This window comes from Camelus bactrianus, chromosome 11 (assembly GCF_048773025.1).
Source record: "Camelus bactrianus isolate YW-2024 breed Bactrian camel chromosome 11, ASM4877302v1, whole genome shotgun sequence".
Lineage (NCBI taxonomy): Eukaryota > Metazoa > Chordata > Mammalia > Artiodactyla > Camelidae > Camelus > Camelus bactrianus.
This window is the reverse complement of record NC_133549.1, coordinates 67,789,265-67,815,733: the sequence shown is the minus strand read 5'-3', so window position 1 is coordinate 67,815,733 and position 26,469 is coordinate 67,789,265. Positions and strand designations below refer to the sequence as shown.

The 26,469-nt window shown below is 55.0% G+C and overlaps 1 protein-coding gene across 1 annotated transcript; it reads left to right on the top strand.

Annotated features, from left to right (window-relative positions):
- The first annotated feature begins 28 nt into the window (after positions 1 to 28).
- SPOCK2 (SPARC (osteonectin), cwcv and kazal like domains proteoglycan 2) lies at positions 29 to 25,934 on the top strand. The gene is made up of 10 exons (XM_045522713.2): positions 29 to 217; positions 14,327 to 14,372; positions 14,632 to 14,746; positions 16,108 to 16,222; positions 17,690 to 17,804; positions 18,228 to 18,347; positions 18,826 to 19,044; positions 20,578 to 20,640; positions 21,970 to 22,107; positions 22,223 to 25,934. Exons 1-10 carry the CDS (start codon positions 29 to 31, stop codon positions 22,366 to 22,368), a joined length of 1,266 nt encoding a protein of 421 aa, XP_045378669.1. The 3' UTR covers positions 22,369 to 25,934.
- The last annotated feature ends 535 nt before the right edge of the window (positions 25,935 to 26,469 follow it).

Genomic DNA, 26,469 nt, shown 5'->3' with positions numbered 1-26,469 from the left:
CCCCTCCCCAGGTCAAACCCAGACCACGATGCGCGCTCCGGGCTGCGGGCGGCTGGCGCTGCCGCTGCTGCTCCTCGCCGCAGCCGCCCTGGCCGAAGGCAACGCCAAAGGGCTCAAGGAGGGCGAGACACCCGGCAATTTCATGGAGGACGAGCAATGGCTGTCGTCCATCTCGCAGTACAGCGGCAAGATCAAGCACTGGAACCGCTTCCGAGACGTGAGTATGCAGGGCCGCGAGGGCCGGGGTAGGGGTTTGGGGAGTGAGCTTTGTAGCAGAGACCCCGGGGCTGGGAGCAGCGGCTGCACGTCGCAGTTACAGGCTCCCGCAGCCCAGCGGGCTAATAATTGCACACAGAGTAAACAACGCGCACCCATCTTTCCCTGTGTTCCCCCTTCCCTCGGCCCGGGAGCTGGCAGGCTTAGGACCCACAGTCCCACACCCGCCTTAGGCGAGTCCCGGCAAGGAGTTGTTCAGCGGGCGCGCGCTAACCACAGGGTCTCCGGTTCAGGCTGGGTGTGGAGACGGGTGCGGGATGCAAGAGTGGTGCGGGATGCAAGGGGGTGCAGGGAGGGTGGAGCGGGGGCCCTGGCTTGAGCTGGGCCTCCGACCTACTCCCCTTCTGTTTTGGGGGGGTGTACCACCCCTAGGTGTGCCCGCGACTGGGTAGATGCTGCAGGCTTCACATACGGGCCATTGCAGAAGGGACAGGTCTGGGTGGGGCCGGCGGGGAAGGTAGCATCGTCTTCCGCTTGCCCTCTGTTCCCATCTTGGGCTTTGGGGGAGGGGAAACAGAAGGGGACAGAGCCTGTGGTTGGTGTTGGCGGGGGCGGAGGGGGGAGCCTAGCAATCCTCATAAGGCGGGATGGTGAAAGGCGTGTCCGGGATGAGGGGCGGTGAAGGCAGTGAAAATACCAGAGGCCACTTCTGGGTGGCCGCCAGGGCCAGGTCTAGGGTCCCCTTGCAGAGGGACGCGAGGACGAAGGGAAGCTGGTTTTCCAGGACCCACCTTTCATGGGGCTGCGCAGCCCAGAAGAGGGGGCGCAACTCCAGAGGGAAGACTCTGTAGCCCAGTGGACCTGAAAAGCAGAGGGGAGAGCCCAGAAGCTGGGTCTGGGAACCCCTCGTGGACGCCCACCGGAACCCCGGCTTAACCTTGGGCCGAACTTTGCAGGGTGGGGGATGGGGAGGCGGCTGCGGAGGAGCCAGCGGCGCTGCAGCACTTTGTTTACAGGCACCTGTAGATCAGAAGGGAAACCGAAGGCTGCTGTGTTCCCAGTAGGGGAAGTAGGAGTTGGGAGGGCAGAGGGCGTGGCTGGGACCCAGAGAAGAGGGGCGGGGTGGGGGTGTGAGGTGGGGGATGGGCCCGGATGCTCTGGAGGAGAGGAATGCTGGTACCTGTCCCCAGAGAGCCTCTTCTGCGACCCCAATTCTTGCTCCACATTCCCCAGATACTCTCACGGACCCACCTAGCATAACACAGCTACATCGTGACCTTTCTTATCTTGTCTTAAATTGTGTACTTCCAGAAGTTACTTAGCAATGTTAAAACACACATGCCTCATACGATACCCAGCCAAATGATGGAAAGAGGCAGAAATACGCATCTTTTTGTTACCGTGAGACAAGTGACTCGTTATCTCCAGAGTCAAACTTGTAGGTTGTAATTCATCAGAAAGGCTTGCTTTCTACCTGGTTCTCAGGCCTCAGTGGCCTGGGCCTCAGGGTGGGTGGTTTGCCCCACCCCATGGCTGGTCCAGCAAGGCTTTTCCTGAGTCCCCTGCAGGCCCAGCACAGATTAACTGCAGTCTCCTGCCGCTGCCTGGGAAGCAGCCCGGCCACAGCAGTGAGGGGGCGACAGCAGGCCAGCCCATCCAGAATCCATGTGTCACTGGTCCAGGCCTCCCTCTGACTTGCTGGCTGTTGGACCTTCCAGAATGGACTGGTGAAGGTCAGAGGGAAAAGAAATGCTTAATCAGAAGAGTAAAAGTTTAAAAAGAAACGATTCCTCTCTGTCTCCCTTCATCCACCTATTTCCAATAGCCTACTCTGTGGGTGAGGATAAATGACCGACTACTTGACCCCCTGGCACAGAGCTGCCCACCTGTCTTCCTGTATTGGTGCCAGTCACTTCCCCTTTCCTCCCATGCTTAGAAGAAAGGCTCTAGATTGAAATCCTGCAGGACTTTCCCCATAAGATTCATGGAAACTTCAGGGCACGGATTGGTTTGAATGGCCTCAGGCTCTTATAAGGGAGATTTATTCTAAAACCCCATTTAAAGTAGCCCTGTGGGAGAACAGGTTCAGGGAGAGAAGGAAGACAAGGAAGGCTGGGCAGGGGGTCCTGGCTCTGGGGATCCTTTGGCAGCTTCTGCAGAAATGCAGGAGACTGCTAGCTCAGAGCCACTGCATTGATGACTCCAGGGGTGCCTCTGTGCAAATGGCGCCCCCTGGAGTTGTGCAGTGCACAGACTACACAGGGACTGTGCCAGGACTGCAGGCATTTCTTATCCCTCCCTTGTTAGTAGAGGCCCCACTTCCCACCCTAGGGACTGAAGGCCCTCTCTTTGGGCACAGTAGCAATGGGCTTTACGTACATTTTATCAGACAGGCTTTCTTGAAAATATGCTCCTTGGCTCCTGGAAAGAGAGATAGGAGTTTCTTTTGAACCTCTAAGGCATTGCCAGGTTGAACCTAAATCTTGTTGATAATCAATCACAAAGTGGTGGAGGGCCCCCACTTTGGGTGGAAGGGAGGTAAGCAGGAAGAGTGGAATATTTTGGGGGAATAGGACCAAGGAGTTAGTAGCGTGGGAGAGAAAAATGTCTCATTAAATGGTGTGGACCGAATTGCTGTGGGGAGATGGAGGGAGTGACATCGAAAGGGTCAGGAGAACGAAGAAGGGAAGGAAAGCGTGGGCCGTTGCTCCAGCTTGGAATTGGTCTGAGCTGGTTAGCAGGGACTTCAGCTTAGCATTCTTTCTCTGAGCGCTAGGATTACTGGGGAGGTAGGGGCCTGTCAAGGATTTATCGGCAGAGTAATCCTCCCCTCCAGTGGGCGCAGGGCTCTCACATGTGTGTGGATAGATCTCTTCTAATGCCTGGTGCCTTGCTGCTGGGGAGGAGGGAATTTCAAGTCAGAGGAGATGGGGATCTGGCTGTGTTCTGTGCTGGGCAGGCCTGGAATTTTTGGAGCCCTGCTCTTCGGTGCATCCATCTCCAGATTCACTCCCTGAAGAAGTGGGTGGGATTTTACTGCAGTCTTTGGAACAAAGCATCCAGGTCCTCATAGAAATGGACACTTGAGAGGAGACAGGTCCATTACACAGCATCCAAGAGCTAGCTGGGCAGCACTGACTGTTCTTTTTCTTCTTGGCTTTTCTCTGCTTTATACTCCATTTCTATTAAATTTTAATTATGTTTATGAGTGTCTAGCACAGTGCTTGGCACCTGGGAGGCACACAGTTAATAAATGTGGAATCACTGGTTGCAGTGAGTGCTTACCTCTGTCTGTCCCTGTGGTCAGCATTCTATACGTGCTGCCTCTTGTGCCCCACAATGATCTGTGAGGTAGTTATCATTACTTTAGAGTCCATCCCTGTTTGGTTGAAGAAACAGAGGCACAAGCTGAGTATCTCATCCACAGTAAAATAGCTAGTAAGCGGCAGAGCTGGGATTTGAATCCAGGTCATCTAACTCAATTTTGCTTTTCAAAGAAATCTAGGCTAACCCTCAGTGGAAATGGAAAGAAACAGTCTACCCTGGCTTGTGCCCTGTGAGCTTAAGGATGTCCTGGGCAGGAGTAGTACCTCCTAGGAGGGTGGACCAGGCTCTCAGTGTCTTTGGGAGCCTGCCACCAGCCTGCTCCATACCTCTCGGCTTAGCGACTCTCCAGAGGCAGCTGTCCACCCAAGAGAGGCAGGAGCGCAGGGTGCTGGGAGAGCTCTGGTCTGGAAGTTGGGAGATCTGGGTTCAGGTTCTGACCCTGCACTGCATGGCCATGTGATGCCAGGTACATTACATGACCTCTCTGAACTTCAGTTTCAGTCTAGAAGATGGAAACAGTTGTATAAACATGAAGGCATCTTGTGGGAGGGCTGGAGGGCATCCATTTCAGGCAATACCCTCCAGCCCCCTAGAAAAACTACCAGATGTATCAGCCTCTCTGGGGCTAGTCCACACCATGCATCCGTCTCCATGAGAACGACATCGATGTATGTTCACTAATTCACTCACTCACTGCAGATCTGAACACCAAGTAGGCCAGTAGCAAGTTTCAGCCACAAATATAGCCAATAAGGGGCTCACTTGTTACCATCCCACCCTTCCCCCTCCCCTCCACACCTAAACCAGTGCAGGTGTGGGAATGAGTTTCACAGATGTTTGCGGGTAAGTGTGGGTGTGTAAGAAGAACCCCAGAACGGATCAGAATGGATTCCATCTTTGGGGTTTGGGGATGGGAGGCTGGGTCCTGGCCTCCTCCTCCACCCTGGTTGCAAACCCTCTCCCACACTGGAGGGGCTGGCATCGCCCACAGTGGTATCAGCACAGTGAGGGACTCTTGTACGCCCAGCGGGGCTCTGAGCCTTGGGAAGAGAGCGAGAGAAGGGCCCTCTTCACCTAGAGAGGCTGTTTTATGCTTCTCTTGGCGTCCGGGCTGTCTGAAGAGGATGGCCAGCCGTCACCACCTCCTCCATTCTGTAGAAGGTCAGAAAGCTGTTGGAGGAGTAGAAGAGCTCTAGCCTGCCTCAAACCCTAAGGCCCAGGGCATGCCTTCTTGGGGGAGCCATGTCACGTTTCTGGCCCTTGATCTCCCCCTTGGTTTAATGGACAGTCCTTATCAGTCTGTGACTCCAGGCAGATGGCACTGAGGCCCATCAATAGCTCCTCCACCTGCACAACATACCTCACCCACCCGACCCCACCCCTGCCACAGGCTGGACAGCAAGGCTTTGGGTTTAGGGAAGGGATATTCTTTGTCCTCTTGAGGAAGTATCTATGACTATATTAGGGTAGGGTATGTATTAACTAGAGACTAAGAAACATGGGAAATGAGGCCTGGTGGCAACCTGGGGCCAACACCAAGCCGGGGATGGGCACTGCTGCTGTATGTTTCCCTGCAGGTGTAATGTGGGTCTTCTTAGGTCTGTACACAAAGAAAATATGTCTAATTTTGGTGGGCAGAACCAGGCCCAGCTGCAAGCTGTAGGGTGATATGATTTTCACAATGACCCAGCCTCTGACCCCCTTCCTTGGGGCTCCTGCAACAGTTTTTGGCCATAAACTCATTTGGCACATATTGGTGCTGCTCGTGGCATTGCTTACACCATGGGCTTGCATCTCAAGAGTCCTCCTGTTGGTATTTTAAATATGTGTTTATCACGTTCCTCCCAAGGCAAGTCCCTGAAGGCAGGGTCTGGGGACAGACTGCTTTGTGACCTTACCAGCCCATCCTCAGAGCATTGCATGGGGTTTATGTGCACATAGTAGGTGCTCAGTATAAAGTATGTGCTGTGGGATGTGAGAGCCAGAAAAGATCTTAACTACCCTGTCCTCTGAGCACCTCCCTCTTTTCTCCAGGAAGCAGCACTGTGGGCTTAGGTGGCAGAGGGCAAAGGGGGAGCTGGGGCTCTGGGCTGAGCCATGCTGGTTATTTGGGGACCTTGAGACATTGGGACAATCACGACTAGAACCCCAGCACCCTGACTCTCCAATGATTCATTTGTAGGATAAGGGAATGAATGATGCTGTGAAGGAAGATTGTTCCCTAGGCCTCCCTGTTCTCCCCTGTGTCTGTGGGCCTGGACTTGGCTGCAGCCACCCTCCCCTTTTTGCCTAGGAGTAGGGGGCTCAGAGTTTCCCCCACTTCAGTGGGCCCACAGAGAAGGCCGCCCCTCCATCAGACCTGCAGGTAGGTGAGCTCCCTCAGGTGGAGACCAGGTTCCCTGAGGCAGGGCGTCCTGTCCCTGCAACTCTCGTCCCCAGCATCTGAGAAGAGGTCAGGGCTGCACATAGCAGGAAAGATGAGCCAGGCCTGGCCGGTATCTTACTCCTGCTTAGTTAGATGCAACCTGCTGACTCCTTCCCTGATCCCTTTTCCCTTGCTCAGGTCAGAGGAGGTGGAAGAGTCTGAACTTAATCAGGCTCCTTTTCCCTCTTGTCAAAGTCTCAGTTTGGGAGAGTTGGGAGGGCCATCTGTGGAGCCTCAGGAGCATTTGGCACTAAGCACTGAGCCCCCACATTTTATAGGTAAAGAAACAGATCAGACATCTGAGAACCCCTCTCCCCTCACGGCCTCATGCTCTTTCACTATCCCGTGCCTTGGTTTCCTCAGCTCCAGTCTCTGGCCCTCCTCAGAAATCCCTGAGATTTAAATCTTACCCCCGACTCACGCTCCAGAAAGGGAACGGAGGTCCTGAAGCAGCTCAGAACAGAACTCCAAGCCCCCTCTCCCCTGTACCTCTTCCCTGTTCTCTGCCTTCTACGGCCCCCTGGAGCTGCCACCTGGACCAGAAACCCAGGGACTGGGGTCATGGCCTGAGGTGCCCCAAGCGGTGGAGACAGAATCTGGGGTTGGGGGTGTTGGCGTGGGCATATGTGAGGCCAGGTAGAGCTCCTGGCATGCAGAGAGTGGTAAGCACATTTTTATCCTCCAAGGAAATTCCTCTGAGGGGAGAGGAGGTGGGAGGTGGGGAGTCTGCCAGATACCTGTCTCCGTCTGTTTGTCCAGGCATCACACAGTCTCAGCCGCGCCCTCTGAGAGAGGGGCAAATATGTAGTGACTGCCTCCCCTCCCAGCCTCCTCTGCGCCTTCTGCCTGGGCCTGTGATGGGGGTGTCAGGCCTCAGCTGAGAAGGAGCCAGGAGGCCCGTTCTTCACCCTTCCTCATTCCTTTCTGGGTCCCTCCCTCTGTGCTCCCCAGCTGTTTGCAGGGAGGGGCAGGAGGAGCCCCCGGTCACAAGCTCCCCCACTCCTGGGCCTTCTCGGGGGGCTGGGTTCTCTCAGAGTTCCCTTCGCCTAAGGAATGAGGCAAAAATATTGCCAGCTACAGGGCCTTTCATGGGTCGAGGGAGGCCCAGCCCACTTCCATTTCTACAGGTTCTTGGTCTATTGAAAAATGAAGAAATGCCATAACAGGGTTACAAAAGTTGTGGTTTTGTGGGGAGGGTATATAGCTCAGTGGCAGAGCGCATGCCTTGCATGCTTGAGGTCCTAGGTTCAATTCCCCAGTACCTCCATTAAATAAATAAATAAAACTAATTACTCCCCTCCCCACTAAGAAAAAAACGAAAAAACTTTTTTAAGTTGTGGTTTCTTTAAAGTCTCATGATGAACATCTTTTGGTACTGTCCAGGTGCCTCTGGCCGTAGATCCTCATTTGGAGATGACATCAAAAGTCTGCACTCGAGGCCCCTGGTGACTGTGAGACCTGGAAGTGCCTCCTGCCCACCTTGTTTCCCAGGCTCCCACCGTGTGTGCCAAAGAACCCGGCCTTATTGGTCCTGTTTTGTGGCTTTTGAATGTAGACAGCTTCACAGTTTACAAAGTGCTCTTACAGTCTCACAGCCATTACCACACCGGGGCCTTCCAGGGAGGAGGGCAAAGGAGGGGGGGTCCAGCAAGGGCAAGGCTCTTGTTAGCAGTCAGAGGCCAGGCCAAGCGAATACCCAGTGCCCTGATTCCACGTTGGGTTTGGGGCAGGGGTGTCAGCCTCCCCCTCACCTGTGCTGTAAAGAGGTAAATGGAGATTTGCCCAGGTGATTTCTAGCCCTGGGGTGCTGCTCTTTTGCTTGATTCACTGCTGCATACCATCCTCCCCAACCAGGTGGAGAGGCTGGGAGAGATTGGGTTAATTCAAGCTGTGAAGTGAGCTGGTGATTTGGGTGCTAATTAAAATGACAGGAAGTAAACAGCCCTTGGAAACACCCAGCATGTGCCCCCTAAGCCTGGCTAGGCCTGCGCACTCACCACCATCTCTCCCCCAGCTTGGCACAGTGGGCCCTGTCTCCATGGCAACAGGGCTGAGCTGCTGAGATCAAAGCGGGAGATGGGTTAGCTCCAAACCAGCCGAACCAGGGGCATGTGAGAGGGGTTCTGGAAAATGCTTGGAGAAGGGGGGTCCCCAGGTGTCTTCTCCCACCACTGCCAATCCCTCTGCTCTGGCTGCAGGACCCCCTGCCTGGGGGTTGGAGCAGAGCTGGTGTGGTGGGAGAAACCATCCTTGGGCTGAGATTGGGCTTCCTGGGCCCAGCCCCTGGCTTGGAACTTTCTTTATCTGCTATTTACAGAGCAATACAGAACCCTGGTTAGGAGCACAGTTCGGGAATCTCAGTTCTGGGGGTGCCAGTACTCTTTTGTTGTGCTTTTTGATGTGTGATCCTGCATAAATCACTTAACCTCTCCAGGCAATTTTATCACCTGAGAAATGGGATAATAATAGTAATTTTTCTCTTAAATTGTTATGAAGATTCCAACGAGCGAGTGGGTATAAAGTGCTTAGCATAATGCCTCCCACATGGTAACTGCTGAGATGTTAGCTATTATTAGGGTACTTTTACTCTCTGCCAGGTGCTTGGCACAGACAGGTGAACTTTGTATGGTCTGTACCTACAAGGAACTGGTCATCTAAATTAGGCAGGAGCAATGGCATTGCTTGGTGTAACCAGAGAAATAATAAACTTCTACCAGATGCAGTCTACCTGAAGAAAAGCTAGATATGGGGTGGGGTTAGGGAAGACAGTGCCTGAGCCAGGTTTTGAAAGATGAATAGAAGTTCGGGGGCTGGATGCAAACACAAGTTCCCAAGACGGGAGAAGGCTGTGCCAAAGTCTGGCCAGGCTGAAACATCTGCTGGAAGGGCATGGGGCTGGACTAGCCAGGAACAGATCAAAAGAAGGTGGATTTTCTTCTGTAGGTGACCGGGAACCAGTGAGGGTTTAAAAAATATATTTATTTTTTTCACCTTCATTACATAATACATGTTCATTATAGAAATTTTGGAAACTTGGGAAAAGGCAGAAAGATGCTGAAATTCTCTGTATTCCTCTCCCCCAGAGGAAACTACTGTTAACATTTTGGTACAAATCCTTTTTACCTAGTCACCTTCAAACATTTTTTTTTTTTTTTCAAAATGAAAGCAAGTTGTATATTCAGTGAAGGATTTTAAGCAGGGAGAAACATGATCAGGATTATGTTCTAGAAAGATCCCTGTGGCTGCAGGGTATGGAAGACGGTCGGGGGCAGGGAGAGCTCAGAGGAGATGCTGCAGTAATTGAGGCAGGGTTGGCAGGGTGGGACCAGTGGTCGTGGTGAGGGGAGGGCAGGCCAGAGGGACAGTAGGAGGTGGACAGGACTTGGCTTGATGTCATAAACTAGAGGAGGGTGGATTGATGTGTGCTCCAAAGGAAAAGGCCTGGAGTTGGAAATCAGGAGTCGGGTTCCAGCAAGCGGGCCTGAGTATCTGCCTTGTGTGAGTTGCTCTCAGAGGGTGGAGAATAGCAGCTCCTTTTCCTCCCTGAGGCCCCATGTGAAAGGTGAAGCAGCCAGAGAAGATAAAAGCATTAGACACGGGAGGCAGAACTGGAAGGACCTTACACCTGAGAGCTGTCGCTGTGGGCTCACTCAGCTGCCTGCCTACAAGCACCAGGGGTGCCCTGGGAGCCGCCGCCCAGTGGGCTCAGGTGGTGCTTGGACGGTGGAGGGTTTAAAAAGCTCTACCCGCGGTTCCAATGTGCAGCCATTGCTGAGAGGCACCCACAGGACACAGAAGAGGACGTGTCACCCCAGGAGGGCAGGTGACTTGCTGAGGACACACAGTGAACCAAGTTTAGGGCAGACTCCAGGTTGCAGTTCTTCTCTACCTGTTCCCCTGGCTCCTCCCAGTTCAAGACTGTTCCTCATAGAGGGTTGTGTCAGGAAGGGGAGTCCTGGCCTGGCTCCTCATCTGTCTTGGGACCTTTGGCCTGTTGCCCTGCCTCTCTGAGCCTCAGGTTTCTCATTTTTTGTGGGGCTGATCCTGTCTGTCTTGCCCAATTTACACGAGTGGGAGAATAAAAGGAAGACAGACATATGTGAAGAGGACTTAATTTAAAACATCACGAAATACATGCCATGGTGCACTTGTACATCCCTAATCCCTTCCCACGTGCCTGCCCTGTGCTGAGCACCACTGGGTACAGGGCTGGTCATGGTTCGTTCTACTAACAAGGTAAAATAGATGGCTCTTCCTTTGCCTAGAACTTTGGATCTCGGCCTATGGCCCGTCTCCCCTCCGACCTGACCCTGGCCCCAGAGTACTGGAGATGGGCCCTTCCAAATCCCTGTTACTCAGGGAGGGACAGGGTTGACTGGCAGCAGAGCCAGGGCAGAACTTGGCCTCCTGTTTCCTTAGAAGACCCTGGTGCCTTTATCAGACCGTTTCTCACAATTGCTAATGAGCCCACTTGGGTGCCATAAATAGACACCACTGTGTTGAAAGGCATTACTCACACTTGCCAACAAACACCTCTTTTTCAGCTTATAGATGGACCAACCCACAGCTGACCTGGGGGCTCCTCAGTGTGTCCCTGGGCTGCGCCCCCAGAGCAGCCATTCCAATGCCACCCACAGGACTTCCTCATCATGCTCTGCCCCCCACCGAGACCCCTTGGTGGCCACTCCTCTCACACCTTCCCTGGTCTCTGCTCTCTGGGTGGTGGCCTCTTCCTTCTGCACTTGCAGGGGCTCCTCGTGTGGCCTCTCCCTGCCCATTTCCTGCCCCTCCAGCATTTTCTCCACCTGAAGTCTCTGGTCTCTTCTTCTGCCACAACAGCCTCCGTTTGAGTACTTTGTGGACACCAGGCACCCCTCACACACCCTCTCCTTTAATCTCCAGGTGGTCCCGGGACATAGCTGCTGAGCTCCTTCAGGCCAAGGTCTTGCCTCGGGTGTGCTGGCAGCCAGGCGCGGGCTTCTGTGTGACTCCAGGGCCCTCTCTCCTCCTCATCCCGCTCTCTGGCCGGCTGCTCCCATTCTTCTGGGATTCAGAACCACTTAGGATTCCCCCAGCCTCAGCCACCACACTGGAGACAAGGAGCTTAGCTAAAACCCAGGGCGATGCTTGTATACAGAAGGGGCTCCGTCCCTGTATCCCAAACCAGGGGAAGGAGTCTGACCCTCAAGCGGATGGAGATGGCTCTTTCCCACCAGGGCTCTAACAGGCAGCCGGATGGTGAAAGCCCCTTCCTTAGAGCCCTCTCTTCCCTCTCCCCACTTCCACCTGGATTTCTAGTCAGAAGTTCTTGGTATTGACCTTTGAGAACCTGCTTTGCACTGAGTCCCAAAGGCTTCTGCTCCCAGCCTTGTTGGAGGTTAAGGCAGGGCCGGAGTGTGGGAGCGAGTGAGCAGGCATCGAGGCCCTCCCTGCTCCAGTTCAGGTGTAGGGGGTCCGGGGGCACAGAGACCTTGTTGGCTGAGGGAAGGTGACTCACACCAGCCACTTCCCCCATCCTCTTCACAGCCTCACGCCCACTCCCCTCCCAGAGAATAATGAAGCTGATGGGGAGACCCCAACTCAATGGAGACCAGTTCCTACTTTTGCCCCAACCTTGTAACCCTGGGCTCTGCCACTTGGTCACTCTCAGCCTCGTTTCCCATCTGTGGTGGAGTGGACACCAGGGAACAGACCCCTCCACCCTGACGAGTTCCTGGAGAAGAAGGGCTGGGTCAGAGCTGCTGCTTTTGGCCCTGGCAAACGAAAGAAATGGTGCCTGGGTTCCCTGTCAGCTGCCCTGCGGTCTCCTTAGAAGCTGACCCAGGGGCTCAAGAAGGCTCTGGCCATGCCCTCTGGAATCGGGTAGGTGCCTGAGCCAGGAGCCTGGGCTGGTCTGTCCAGTGCCCAGAGGGCTGCCCAGGCCAGGTTCCCCAGAAGTCCCACCTGTGGGCTTCCTCCTGCCTGCTCCTGGGCCCAAGGACTGCGGGACACTTGGCTGCTTGGACATGTATGTGGGGGCAGGTGTGGGCAGAGTGAAGGGGGAGAGGGAGAAAGAGAGAGGAGAGAAGGGGAGGTGGACAAATAGATGCTCAGAGACACACGTGAAAGCAAGACAGAGACAGCAGAGGCCTTGCCAGCCAGGCCCTCACAGGGAGATGTCCGCTGGTCTCTTGCCCTCCCCACTTCCTTCCCATCCCACCTGGGCCTCTCTCTGAGGAAGAGGCAGGAAGGCCAAGCCAAGGGAGAGCCCTGGCCTCCACGTTTGAAACTGGAGGCTGCTCTCAGAAGTGGCCTTTGTTACTTCATTTGTAGATAAAAAGCACCTGGCATTGGGTGAACTGCCTTGAAGTATCCTTTCCTACAAACACCCAGCACACACTGTTGCTCCACATGTGTGCATGTTTGCAGAGGCTCACAGACGAGGACACACATACCTGCACACATACGAGCTCTAGGGCACAGGCCTGTGAGCGTGCACATGTGCACCGAAGGCCCAGTGGACTGCACACACGTGTGCAGAAGCACACACTCAAGTGCACACCTGACCACAGCATGCTCTACCTGGGTGTGATGCCAACTGCCTGCTCAGCCTGGTCCCTTTCTGGCCTCTGCCCAGGAGGCAATGTTGATAAGTGCTCTTACCCCTGCCTGTTCCTCTGATGCTTGTCAACTTTTGGGGGACACATCAGAGACCTCAGAGCCCTGTGGGTGCCCTCCTTTGTGCTGCCCCCATTGGGGTGCCCTCTGGCGCAGGAGCCCCATGCCTCTTCCCCTGACCTGACAGGGATCTGGCCCCTTCCCCACAGTGGGGCCTTTGCCCCCATCTAGCACAGCACTGATCCTTGGATGGGACTCAGGATGGGGGGAGCAGCTGCCCGTGGCTCCTCCTGTCCCCTGCCCCCTGGTGCCTGGAGCCCCATCCAGAGGAGGCCAGCAGCTGTCTCCTGGGCATTGCTTCCTCCAGTCCTGAGAAGCTCCCTGCCACCATGCCTGCTGGAGCTGCCACCAGGAACTCCTTGGGAGCTGTTTGCTGGTTTTCACCAGCTGTCTTTGCCCCACAGGGGAAAGTAGGGAAACTGGAATGAGCTGGGGTTTGTGCCAGTGAGCTAGGCTAGGTGGGAGCTGCTCGGCCTCTGACCACTGTGGGGTCCACAGGCCCAGGGGAGGAAGAGAGGTCTGTGCTGGGCTTTGGGAGACCGGGGTTCTGAGGTGGTGGGACCTGGGTCAGATCATTTCTTGTCTCTGGGCTTCCCGGCCTCTCCTGCACACAGAGGGGCCTGGGACACATGACATCAGAGGACTTTCTTAGGACCGTCTGAGTCTGAGGATTTGGAGCTGGATGGTGGTAACTGAGGAAGCCATTGGGAGGGGCTCTAGCTCCTCTGTCTCTCAGGGCACCATCTGAGCTCTGCAGGAAAGTCACACCTTGAGTGAAAAATAGTCCTCATGCAGCCCAGAGGAGAGGTCTTTCCTGCCTCACTCTCACAGCAGGCAGGTGTCAGGGGAGGAAACTGCCAAGGGAGGACCCTGGCCAGGGGAGAGAGTGGCATTTCTGGAACAACGAGGGCCCAGGCATGAGAATCACTGTTCCCAGGATGTGTGGGCCCCTCAGACATCCGTCCTGATGGTAGAAGCGGGGCTGGGCCATTGGGACCAGCTTCAGAGCCTCCAGTAGAGGGATGGGCCTCACTCTCAAAGCCATGGGTCTCACCTCTACTGCTCCTAGGGCCAGCCCTGAGTGGGCCCAGATCTGAAGCTGTCTGTAGTAAAGACATAGGAATACTGTCCTCCAATTGGAGGCCATAGAGGTCAGAGAACTGTGGCCATTAAAGACCATTGCCCACTGTCCAATCACATGATGTGGCCTCGGGAGCTCTGGGACCATGTGGTCTGAGGGTGGGCCTCACACTGAAATCCTCATCTCTCCCTCTCTCCTCCTGCTCCATTGCCTGTGGTCTGCTGCTGCTTCCCGATCCCCAGGAGGTGGAGGTGAGTACTGCCTGGGGCTCCACTGCTTATGTATCTGCAGCTGCACACCCTACTCCCTTTCTCCCTCTGCAGCCTCACCCTGATTTCTCCTTCCCTGAAGTATCCTGCATGGGAGGGGCATGGGGGATAAGAAACTTACGGGAGAAGCTGGAAGGGATTCTGGACATTGGTTTAGGGGGTTAGATTCTGGGGGAGGGAGCTGGCAGGGCCTGGGTGGACAGGAGTCATCTGGGAAGCCACAAGGATGATGGCAATTGGCATGTGGCAGCAGTGAGCCAGCTATCTCTTCTGTTGGTCCTGGAGCTGAAGTTCAGCTCTAGGATGTAAATCTTAGCCCTTCCCTTCTCCCTCACCCACTCTGTCCTCTAGGATGACTACATCAAGAGCTGGGAGGACAATCAACAAGGAGATGAAGGTAACCTGCCCCTCCCAGATAGGGGAAGATGACTGACACCCTTGAGGACTTGAGACCAGAGGGCAAGTCCTGACTGTGGCCTTGGAGGCTCTTTGGGGAGCCAGGCCCTGATAGGGGTAGGACTTCTGAGCTTAGGAACTCTGGTTACCAATGGCTGCTGGAGAGAGGGGCTTTCCAGCTGAGAAGTGGGGCTGGGGGTTCCTGGGCTCTCTGGCACTGGTTCCCAGGTGACTTGTGTCCTCACCTTGTGTCCCTACAGCCCTGGACACCACCAAGGACCCCTGCCAGAAGGTGAAGTGCAGCCGTCACAAGGTGTGCATCGCCCAGGGCTACCAGCGGGCCATGTGCATCAGCCGCAAGAAGCTAGAGCACAGGTGAGGGCCTTGGGTGATCATACGAATGTGTATTATCTCACACAGTTTCTGAAGGCCAGGAATCAGACATGGTTCTATTGGACCGGTTCTGTTGGACTGGTTCTGGCTCAAAGACTGTCAGGAGGTTATAGTTAACATGCTGGCTGAGACTGCATCATCTGAAGGCTGGACTGGGGCTGGAGGATTCACTTCTGAGCGCACTCCCTTGGCTGTTGGCCCTAGTCAAGTGGACCTCTTCATAAGGATGCTTGAGTGTCCTCACAACATGGCAGCTCGTTTCCTGTAAGGTGAGTCATCCAAGGAAGAGAGATCAAGAAGAAAGCCACAATGTCATTTATGACATCCCAGAAGTCATGCATTGTTACTTCTGCCACTTCTGTTTGTTAGGAGTGAGTCATAAGTACTGCCACACTCTAGGGGAGGGGAATTAGGCTCCATCTGTTGAAGGGAGGAGAGTCAAAGAATCTGTGGACATCATTCAAAACCACTACACTGTATGAGATTAGTCACCAAATAGTGGGACACAGGGCAATGCACATCTCTTTGGGCCTTGGTGTCCATATCCATAAGACAAATAGCTTGGTCCAGATAGTTTGAGGTTCCTTCCAGCTCTGACATGGAACAACCTCATGAAATATTTAAGGTTGTAGCTTCTGAGGCTCTCAGAGGAGGGAAGGCGTGAGGGGCATTTGAGGCCTTAGCTCCAGCCCAAGGACAAGACCCTCCCTGACTCCACGACTCCTGGGGAATCATAGAATCAGAGACCAGAGTATCGGGGTTGCAATCTTAGATGCCTGTAGGGGCCTGACAGGTAATGGAAATGCATGAAGGGAGCTTGGTGGCAGACCACTCTGGTGAGCCAAGGCCCTGGGGAAAGTCAGGACCAGGACTTCCATATCTTCCATTTCACCTAGGCCAGGAATCCAGGTTTTTATGTGAACTCTTCCATTTTGCAAATGTTGGTGAATAACCCAGTTAAAAACAAACCTCCTGGTGGTCAAACAAAATGAATCTACAGGACACATGTGGCTGGCAGGCTGGCAGTTTGCAACCTCATTTGGTCTGACCCCTTATGCCAGTGTGACGCCATTCCAGCTGAACCTGGAGTTGCAGCCTGAAAGCCCAGCTGGAAAGGGGAAGCTGGGGTCTGTACTCTGCCCTGGGGCTTCTACCCTTATGAGCTAGGGGAGGATCTGGCTGGGGTGATGGGAGGGTGGTCAGGGACAGGGAGGCAGCTGCATCTTCCATAGCTCTGCAACAACGGCTTCTTGTTGGAACCAATCTTCTGAACCCTCCCTTCCCTTATCCCTCTCTCATTTTTGCCTCCATCCCTGTGCTCTTCCATCTTGCTCCTCCTGTAGGATCAAGCAGCCTGCCCTGAAACTCCATGGAAACAAAGACACCGTGTGTAAGCCCTGTCACATGGCCCAGCTCGCCTCGGTCTGCGGCTCTGATGGCCACACTTACAGCTCGGTGGTGAGGAGCCCTGCCCCAGGTGGGGTGGGTGGGGTACACCTGAAGCTACCAGGAGCTCAGCCAGGCCTTCTGTGGGGCTCCCGGTGCTGACGTGGGGTCAGCGCACTCAGTGTGGTCCACCACACTAGGGGCACTGAGCCTTGGGCTGGGCTGCCCAAGAGTCTGAGCCAGACCCTGCCCTGACCTTGGGCAGGTGCAGTGGCGGGCAGGGCCTGGAAGAGGCAAGTAACTGTAAGTCAGAGTAGGTGAGGTTCATGAAAGTACTGAGGGCAGTGGAAGGAAGGAGCTCTGCCGTCCAGGTGTTGGGGGTTGAAATCTTTCCATGGGCGGATTGCCACGTGGAGAGGATACTTCACCAGCAAGTACCAGGCATTCTGGGGCAGGAGGAAGTTAATTCTCCATGAGATGATGATGTGGGAGGAAACAGTGGTTGGGGGAACAAATACCCAGTTTATGGGATTTTGGTGAGGGTTAAATGAGACAGTATTTGTGAAAGCATTGTATAAACTTTAAAGTACCATGGAAATGCAGGGACTGATTGTGAACGCTTCTCCTAGAAGTGAGGAGTTGCTCTGTGTTTGGAGGGCATGGACTGTTAGCTGGGGTTGGGTTCCGAGGCTTAGGAACCCTTTTGGGGTGGGATACAGATTTAAGAGTCACCGCAGTGGGTGATGGTTGAAGTTGGGGACGGGATGAGGTCACCCTGGGAGAAGAGAGGGAGAGAGAATAAGCAGGGAGGCTGAAGTTGCATGGAGGAGGCAGGGTGGAGGGGAATTGCAGCGAAGGCAGGCAGAGCTGATAGAGGAAGAAGGAGAGCCCTATGTCACACCACACCAAGGGCAAAGCGAGGTTTGGGCAGGAGGCTGTGGTCTGAGGGTCCTGGCGCTGCTCAGTGGGGAGGTGAAGGTTATGGGGAGGTCTGGCATCCATCCCAGCCGCATGGCCTTGACTGAGTCACTGGGCCTCCCTGAGCTTCTGTGTTCTCTGCTGAGCATGAGAAACACAATTCCTCCCTCACAGAGCTGTCGGGGACCAGGTGAGATGATGTAAAATGCCATGATGACCCACTTCTTATGAGCAGTCATCCCACGGGGAGAAACCAGATGAGACTGGGGAAAATGCTCTGAAGGCAAGGGACAGATGAGCCCCTCTCGGAAACTGACTAACAGCTGCAGCAGAGTGTTTTTTCAGTAAAGGCCAAGGAATTAGCGGACGTTCAATAGCCAGTAGCTGTTTGTTATCAGGAGAGCTGCGGAGGTGACTGGGAAGGCCATGAAGGGAGGGGCCTGTTGCCCCTGACCTCTGTGCACCCGTGGCCTCCAGAGGGACTAGGATGGCCCCTCTGGGCTGTTCATGGGTCTGTCCCTGCAGTCTCCAACGGGGAAGGCAGATGTGGCTGCGGGGTGGGCTGGAGGGTACCCCCAGCAGTGCCTCACGTCCCTCAGCCCAACCTTCCTTGTCATGCAGTGTAAGCTGGAGCAGCAGGCGTGCCTGAGCAGCAAGCAGCTGACGGTGAGATGCGAGGGCCCCTGCCCCTGCCCTACAGAGCAGGCCGCCACCTCCACCACCGATGGCAAACCAGGTAATGATGGCAAACCAGGTAGCGAGTGCTGGGCCACAGCCAGGCTGGGAGTGGGGGGCGGCTCACCTCCAGGGCCCCTGGGGCACTCCCTGCAGGACCCTGGGATGATACGAGAGGTTTGCAGCACGAAGGAAGTGGCAGCAACAGGGACAGGCCTGAGAAACCTGTGGGGCTGTAGGTCTGGTTTACACAGGTCAGGAGGGCTCAGGCCTCATCACAGGGAGCCCTTACTGTGTGTTTTCAGTGCTGGGGAGTGAGGTGGAAGAGGAAGATGGGAGAGCCTCTGATTTCCAACTCTCCTCTGGCGTCCTTGACCACCACCCAGCCCCCTGGCCTGTAGGGCAGCAGCACCCCAAGCTGGGACCATGCTTACTGCTTCACCCCACCTTCATCCTCCACCCCTTTCTCCTGTTCTGCCTGCAGAGACGTGCACGGGTCAGGACCTGGCTGACCTGGGGGATCGGCTGCGGGATTGGTTCCAGCTCCTTCATGAGAACTCCAAGCAGAACGGTTCAGCCAGCAGCGGGGCCAGCCCACCCAGTGGTACAGGAGCTGATGGCTCTGTCTGGGAGGAGGGCGGGAGATGGGGAGACAGGTGTGCATTGGGGCCACCTAGCTGCACTGAGAACACCCACCTTTTGCTCCCTCCTGCTAGACTCTGAGCCCCTCAAAGAGCTTAAACCACAGAACAAAAGAAGGTGGGCATCAGCCAGACAGGAGAGATTCAAATTAGCCCATGGAAAGAGCTTCTTAAAATGGGTGGAAGGAAGCTAAACCCTGAACTGGGTAGCTAAGGGAGGGTAAAGAATTATTTTCCCTCAAGGGCTTTCTAAACAGGGTTTTGACTGGTTTGGATGCAGTCTATGCAGAGGCAGAGGGATGGGCCTTCAGCCATGGTTAGATTCTGAGCTGCTCTGACCCTGAACAGAGGGCTGGGGCTGATGGAGAGGTGGAGGGATGGATGGACAGAGAGATGGAGCTGTTTACCTTGAGCAGGTCTGAACTGCAGCCTTCTCCCTAGGGCTGGACAAGAGCCTGGGAGCCAGCTGCAAGGACTCCATCGGCTGGATGTTCTCCAAGCTGGACACCAGTGCCGACCTCTTCCTGGACCAGATGGAACTGGCTGCCATCAACCTGGACAAGTATGAGGTCTGCATCCGCCCCTTCTTCAACTCCTGCGACACCTACAAGGACGGCCGTGTCTCCACCGCTGAGTGGTGCTTCTGCTTCTGGAGGGAGAGTGAGTGTGCCCCTTCCCCAGCCCCAGTCCAGCTCTGCTGTGTAGGCCCTGCCCCTCGCTCCAGGCTCTCTTTGGGAGTCGGAGTGGCTCCTTCTTGGCTACCTTCTCAGGCCCAGGACTCCTCCAGCGCCCCCTACTTCCTGCATTCTCTCAGAACCTCATCTGCTGGAGCCCAGGGAAACCAGCACTTGAACTCCCTTGCTCGGCAGGCAACAGCGTGGATTTTGTGGGTTCTGAAGTGTATGCGCTTTCAGAGGCCTTCTTTAAGGAAGGGTATTAAAAACTACAAATGTAGAGAGTGGATATAGCTCAGCAGTAGAGCATATGCTTAGCATACATGAGTTCCTGAATTCAATCCCCAGTACTTCCATTAAAAAAAAAAAAAAAGAAACTGCAAATGTAACATTTCTAGGGCCCCTTGGCAGGCTCAGAAGGGGCTGAGGGATCCTGAAGCTGAAGCTACCTTGGCTTCTCAATGTTTCCACTTTGGGGCCCATCTCACAGTATTTGCCCCAAATATGTGACTATGTAGGTGATCTTTAGCCTTAGAGATATGGTGTCATTCGCCAGCTTTGTATATCCTGAACTAGAGTGGGACTTGTGCTTAGAGATCACCTAGGCCAAGTGGTAACTACCGTCGATGGGGAACTGAGGGGTCAGCTGACCAGCCCGGCCCGGAGGTGCTCTGCCTCTGGTGTTTGGCCTGGTTCCAGCTGTGGCCGTGTTGGGGGAGAGTCACAGCACCTGTGGCTCGAGGCTGAGGCCTCTGCTAGGGCTCTGCCACATGCTGGTCTGGGGCCCTGGGCAGGCAACTGAATCTTTCCAAGTTCAGTTTCTTCATCTGAACTGGGAGATAACAAGACTTCAGAGACAGTTGTGAGGATAAAGTGAGAACATCTGGGTGCAGAGCAGTAAATCACAAATCCCTCTGCACAGATCTTCTGTGCTATCTGCACAGCCCCAGTGCTTTTACTTCCCAGCCCTTTGAAGCACGTTCTGTCCGTTCTGTACAGCAGCCTTCTCGGGCAGGAGGCTGGGAACTGATCTCATTTTGCAATCTGCCAGGGCTCCCTCTGGGAAGAGCTCGGGGACTTCTCAAGGTCACAGACAAGTTAGATTTGGCTGCCAGTTATTTTCAGGCTCCCGTCTAATGTTCCCTCTAGTCTTACTTTTCCTCCAGGGCCTCTCACCCTGGAGAATCTGTGCCTTCACCCCACCTTCTCTTCTGAATCCTGTTTACTCATCCCATGAGTTCCTGACACCCTCAGAGAGCCCTGGGCTTCTTGGCAACTTCAGCCCATCCCACAGCCTCCCCCAATCGGACCCTGGGTGTTCTTATCCCTGTGTCACTTTGGGGGACCTTAGAAGGATCAGTGCATCCCACCACCCCTGTGGGGCAGCCCTGTGTCAGAGCCCAGGAATTTTCATTGTGCACAGCCCCCTGCCTGGATGTCTAAGCCTTGTGGTAGCACTCAGGGAGTCTTCCCAGCACCGTGGGACGGCCCTCATCAGAGACTGCTTCTCTTCCCTCAGAGCCTCCCTGCCTGGCGGAGCTGGAGCGCATCCAGATCCAGGAAGCGGCCAAGAAGAAGCCAGGTGAGGGGGCTGGGCTCAGAAGGGGAGGCAGGTGCCTCAGTGTTCCTCTGAGGCCCGGAGGTTCCAGTCCCTGGGTATCATGGAAGATGCTGAGCCCAAGAAGGCCCCGGCCTGGGAAGACAGGAGAGGGAAACCCTCTTCTTGTTTTTAGCCAGTAGGCCAAGGTCTTCCAACTGGCCCCTCAAAAAGTGTGTTTTAATTTTGTGCCTAATTTTGTGCCTGTTCCTGCCGGGGCTGGAGGTGGGGCTACAGAAGGTTCCTAGACCCCTCCATTCAATTCAGTTCAGCAGGGATGTATGCAAAGCTCGAAGGAGCCCCACCCCACCAGCAGATACTCATGTTCTCAAGCAAACTTGCGTGCCAGCCCTGGAGAGAGAACAGCCAATCCAGCCCAGGTCAGAACCGATGGGCAGGAGAGACTTGATCCCTGGCCTCATAAAGCATGCAGGCTACTTGGGGAAACACAACACACCAGTTGACAGACCAGAAAGACAGAGTGACCAGTTGTGGCTTGTGTACTCATGATGCTGAAGGAGAGCACAGTGGACAGAAGCCAGCCTGGGGATCACAGAGGTCTAAGGGCTCATAGCTCCTGAGTGCAGCTTGGCATTTAACGGGGCGATGAGACCATTGCACCTGAAACCAGACACTGGAACCTCCTGCAAAGCCATATGGACCGAGAGCCCAGTGGCCTGTAGGGGCTGGCATTAGTGCCACTTCTGCCAGGAAGCCAGGATCTTCCTCCTGGCTGCAGTCCTGTCTGGTCTGCATTCCTGGCGCACACAGCGTACGTGCTGGGCCTAGGGCGCCCGTCCTGTGGTGCCGGGTGTTATCATTTTTACATATCTCAGCCCCCACCCCCAAGTAGGCAGAGTCTATCTCTAGAGCTCCAAAGTGGAGATGTCAGCAGACACCTTTGAGTGGACAGAGGAGCAGCTGCTCCGAGGCCTGAGGGAAAGTGGATGGGCCCTGAAGGCAGGTCAGAGTCAGAGGGCTGGGAGGAGAAGCCTGGGCGTTGTGGACAGGGGTCAGCCAGGCAGAGGAGTGGCCGTAACACCGAGGGCTCCCAGCACGATGAGGTCAGACTGGCTATCCCATAGGACTTGGGAACCGTGGGGATGGATGGGAGCCCTCGAGGGGGCTGAGCAGGTGGTTTTCTTGTTTCTGGTGGGTCGAGCTGAAAGAAATGCTGGCATCCAGCCCTGGACATCTGGACTTTTTGGGTGGTTATTACCTGGACTGGCTGGGCTCTGGTGGGTTCTGGGCCCCTGTGCACCCCAGGCTCCACCCCAAAGCCCTGCTCTGAACCCTCGGGCCTGCCCCATTCAGGAGTCTTCATCCCAAGCTGCGATGAGGACGGCTACTACCGGAAGATGCAGTGTGACCAGAGCAGCGGTGACTGCTGGTGTGTGGACCAGCTGGGCCTGGAGCTGACCGGCACCCGCATGCACGGGAGCCCCGACTGTGGTAAGGGCCAGCAGCAGCGAGGGCCTAGCTAGGGCCTCGAGGCGGGATTCCCTGCTGGTGGGGGTGAGGCAGCCAGCAGGGTCCTAACCTGCCCCTTGGCTTGTCCCCCTCACAGACGACATCGTGGGCTTCTCAGGGGACTTCGGGAGCGGTGTTGGCTGGGAGGACGAGGAAGAGAAGGAGACGGAGGAAGCAGGCGAGGAGGCGGAGGAGGAGGAGGGCGAGGCAGGCGAGGCGGATGACGGAGGCTACATCTGGTAGAGGGCCCGTGGGCACCGTGGCAGGCCAGGGTGCCAACGGCCGGGGGATGGGCCAGCAGAGACCTGCACAGAAGCAGGCAGCTTACAAATGGATTGGGAAAATACAGTTGGAAGGACCTGGCTCTACCAGAGAGGACTGGATGTGTGAGTGTGAGTGTGAGTGTGTGTGTGCGTGGCATGCACTGACCAACGTGTCCTTGGTCCACACATTGGCTTCCTTGTAGTTTTCTCTCCATTTGTTGATTTTAAAACACATTCACACTCATACACACACAGCAAGGTCAAAACTGATTAAGTGAGATGCCCCCTGCCAGCCCCCCAGCCCCATCCAGTCCTGCCCTGACGCCTTGGGATCCCTTGTCCTGATTTGCTACCCTCGCCTCAGCCAGCCCTGTCTTCTCTGGCCCCTGCCCTTCTCCCTCCCTCTTCTGGAGTCAAGCTCTGGCCTGTGAAATGAGTCCCCATGGCAGAAGGGAGGGAGGGCAGGGAGCTGTCTGCTGGCTGATTTAGTTGTGATGTACCCCCCCCCCCCCGGGCTCAGACTAAATGAGCCAGGACACCCACCTTAGAGAGCCCTTTCCCTTTGCTGGACTCTAACTCAAGCCAGTGTGAGCACAGGTGGCTGGGAAGGAGCTGGGGGTGGAAAGTGAGAGTCAGGGCAGGGAATGGCCTTGCCAAGCTGTTGGGAGAGGAGCGTAGGGCGGTGGGCGGTGATGGGGAGAAGGGGTCAGCTTGGCAAGGAGAGTCTGCTTTTGTAGATCCAGGCAGAGCTCTTGGGTGTGGAGTCAGGGCAGCCCTGAATGTCAGACCCTGGAACAGCTCTGGCTCCCAGGTGGGGGCCTGGCCTGGACAGTTCTGTGGAGGCAGCAGGCAGTTGTGATGCAGGTGAGGTCCTCCTGGCCCTGTGAGGGCCACACCTGCCCCCATACCCCTTGCTGGGGTCCCCTGGCCCATTCCAGGAGCCCAGGATCAGAAAGCAAGGTCTTAGCCAGTAATGTGTGTGTGTGCACGCACCTCCTCTGCGACCCCTTAATAAGTGCTCCTTTCCCATCCAGACCAACCAAAAGCATCCCTGAGACCCTGTGAAGGAGTGGTGGGGAGCTGCAGCCTTCTGCCCTCGGAGACCATGACATTTCCCTATCTCTCCTCCTCAGGACAGGCCATTTCCAGCCCCACTCCTCCCAGCCCCTGGGCTCTCCCTCTGTCCCCTCTGAGGGTCCCCTAGGGCCACTCTGGCGGAGGGGCTTCTCCAAGTTGAGGTGTTTGGGGTTGTGAAAAGTCAGAGGGAACAGGTCTGAGGCAACCAGAATCTGAGGCCACACCTCACTGGTCCCCCAAATCTCCTTACCAGGCAGGAGCCAGGGTGGATGAGAAGACACCCCATGGGTTTTTTTTTTTTAAACTCTATCCAGTTCTCCCTGTTGAAATCAAAATTTCTTAGCCTTTGGTAAAGAATTTCTTACCTGGATTTGGGCCTCTGATGACCTTCATTGTGTGGTGAGCACAGTGCATGCATGTGTGTGTGTGTGTGTGTGTGTGTGTGTACATGTGTGTGAGCCTAGGGACCATCCCTGGGCACCTGGCATGTGAGGAGGGGCACTCTGTGTGCTGGGTGGTGGCAGGTGTGGGGTCCTGGGCAAGCACCCCAGCCCGGCTCCGTGGCTTCTGCAGAGTCCGCTGCTTCTGTTGGACTTTATGGAAGAACTTCACCCATCCACCTCTTGACTCCACCCTGGAATCAACATCTTCCAAGTCCTCCCTTGGGGGAAATAACGAAACTCCAGTTAGCCCCATGAACCGCTTCTCATTCTGCAGCACAGTTCTGGTCATTAAGGTGTCGCAATGTTCCAGATCCCCCGCGTCCCGTCTCCCCTCTCCCCACTCCGTCCTCCCACCCCCTCCTCCCTCTGGTCCCCGGCTCAGTTCAGGGAAACACCAACGGTCCACGTCAGCCCTCTGCTCTCTGAGCAGCCTCTCCTCTCAGAGCTACTTGAAACTTCCTGCTCTTGCTAGGATTGGAGTCTGTCTGTCTCTTCCCTCTGCCCTGGCTCAGACTTCTGGAACTGTCCCCTGGGGCAGCACTGGGGCTGCTGGGGTGTTCTGGGGTGGGGAGGGGTAGAGAAGGAGGCGTGGCCTTCTCCTTTCGCTGCCACCCTCCCCTTCTGGGGTCACATGTCCCCTCTGTGTCCCTGGGTCTTCTGGTCGTGCACGTTTTTATGACCTTGTAAATATGTTTGTAGAAAGAAAGCAAAAGCACGAAACTAGACCCCGGTGGGACTCAGGGGTCCAGCCTTGCCCTGTCTCTGAAGCCCCTACGCTGCTTTTCACTCCACTCTCGGGGACTGAGGCCCCCCAAAGCCAGACCAAGTAGCTTGTGCCCAGTGGACTGAAGGCCTCCGAGTGACTTGGCAGACCAACTGCAGGTTTCCTCTTGAGCCAGGTTGCAAGGTGGTCCCTCCTTAGCTCCTCAGACTTGTGCCCCCTGACCAAGCTGCCTGCCACCCAGTCCCTCCCATGTCCCTGTACTCGGTGTCCTCTCTCTGTCCTGTCCCCACTCCCCTGCTTTAGGCAGGCAGCGGAATTCAGGCCCTGTGGAAAGAGCTCAACTGAATTTTCAAAGAAGTTTCTTGCCTGGCCCCGGAGCTGCCCTTGGCTGCCCCAGACGTGCTTGCACGTGGGTCTGGGAGGGACAGGTGTGTCTCAGATAGGGGAGGTTAGAGTTGGAGCGAACACATGTGCCTTGGGAGACCACTCAGAAAGGGTTCAGGGGCAATGAGGGAGGAGGTGTGGGAGCTCAGGAAGGAGGAGGAGGGAGGCCACGCTGATGAGAGCATGAGGGGGTGTTGGCCCCCTGGGGCTGTGACCACATGTGGCCAGTGGTCACACTTCCTTCCTCGCACCAGCCTGCCTGCCCACTCAGCCTCTCATGAGCTCCATCTGCTTTCAGCTTCACCTCTGAGTAGGTGGGGATCCATTGGGATCAACATGGGAACCCTCCATTTCACCCCAGCCTCACTCTCAGCCCTTGGGGAGAATGATGGCTAATCCACTGACCCCTGGCGTCCTCCTGAGGCTGTGGGCTGGCAAGGGTCAAAGGGAAGAGACACTGGGGTTGCAGAAGGAGACTCGAGACATCCAAGGAAGTCCCAAGCAGAGCAAATTGCTTTATAGCCTGAAGCCTACTTAAACTGTGTTATGTGCAATAACTGAGCTTAGAGTTAAGAATTGTGTTCAAGTGCTTGGATTTCCGTCTGTATATTTAAGTGCTGAAATCGTATCTCTCAGTAATTTTAGATGTCTTTTAAAAAAAATCGAAAAACAAAGTGTTAGACCGTGTCTGTGCATTGATGGGCACTCTAGCGTCCTGTGGGTCACCCCACCCTCTCTCTCTCCCCTGTGCCCCCCTTCCCCTCACCCCCAACCCCGCCTCCACTTGGGGACCCCGCCTCGTGTTGTCTTTATCTGCCTATTAACTCAGCCTAAGGAAACAAGTACACTTCACACATGCATAAAGGAAATCAAATGTTATTTTTAAGAAAACGGAAAATAAAAACTTTATAAACACCACCTACTGGCACTACTCTGATTATTTCCCCGCCTTGATGTCATTTTTCATAAAATGAGGTCCCAGGGTACAGGCTTGTGGCCATCACGCTTCGCTTATTCGCCTTCATAACGTTAGACCTTCGAGAGGGTGGGGCTGTGAGGAGGGGCCTGATTCATTGAGGGGAGCACCAGGAGCAACTTAGAAACACTTTGGGTATTATTGCAAATATATGTGCAGTTTATATTTGTAGATCTGCCAGTAAATACAGCTATATCACAAAGCAGAGATCAAACTCTAGGTCCTACTTATTTTCGTCCAGCCTGTTATGAACATTTCCCCCGTCATTAAAAATTATCTGAAGACATGAGTAATAGTTGCATGATATTCCAGAATATGGATGTACTCGAATGAACTTAACCATTTTTCTTATTTTTAGATATTTCTTTTGTTTCCAATTTCTTGTGATTCTCAACTCTAGGCCTAGAACTTGCTAACCGCCACTTTGGTCAAGTCATCTGCAGATGAGAAGTCATCTCACAAGGGTCACGTGGAAGT

Bases quoted from the DNA above. Each gene is read 5' to 3' on its own strand.
- SPOCK2 (XM_045522713.2), top strand. From the start codon at position 29: ATGCGCGCTCCGGGCTGCGGGCGGCTGGCGCTGCCGCTGCTGCTCCTC. The intron at 218-14,326 runs GTGAGTATGCAG...TCTGTCCTCTAG, and splicing joins ACTGGAACCGCTTCCGAGAC to GATGACTACATCAAGAGCTG. The intron at 22,108-22,222 runs GTAAGGGCCAGC...TCCCCCTCACAG, and splicing joins GCACGGGAGCCCCGACTGTG to ACGACATCGTGGGCTTCTCA.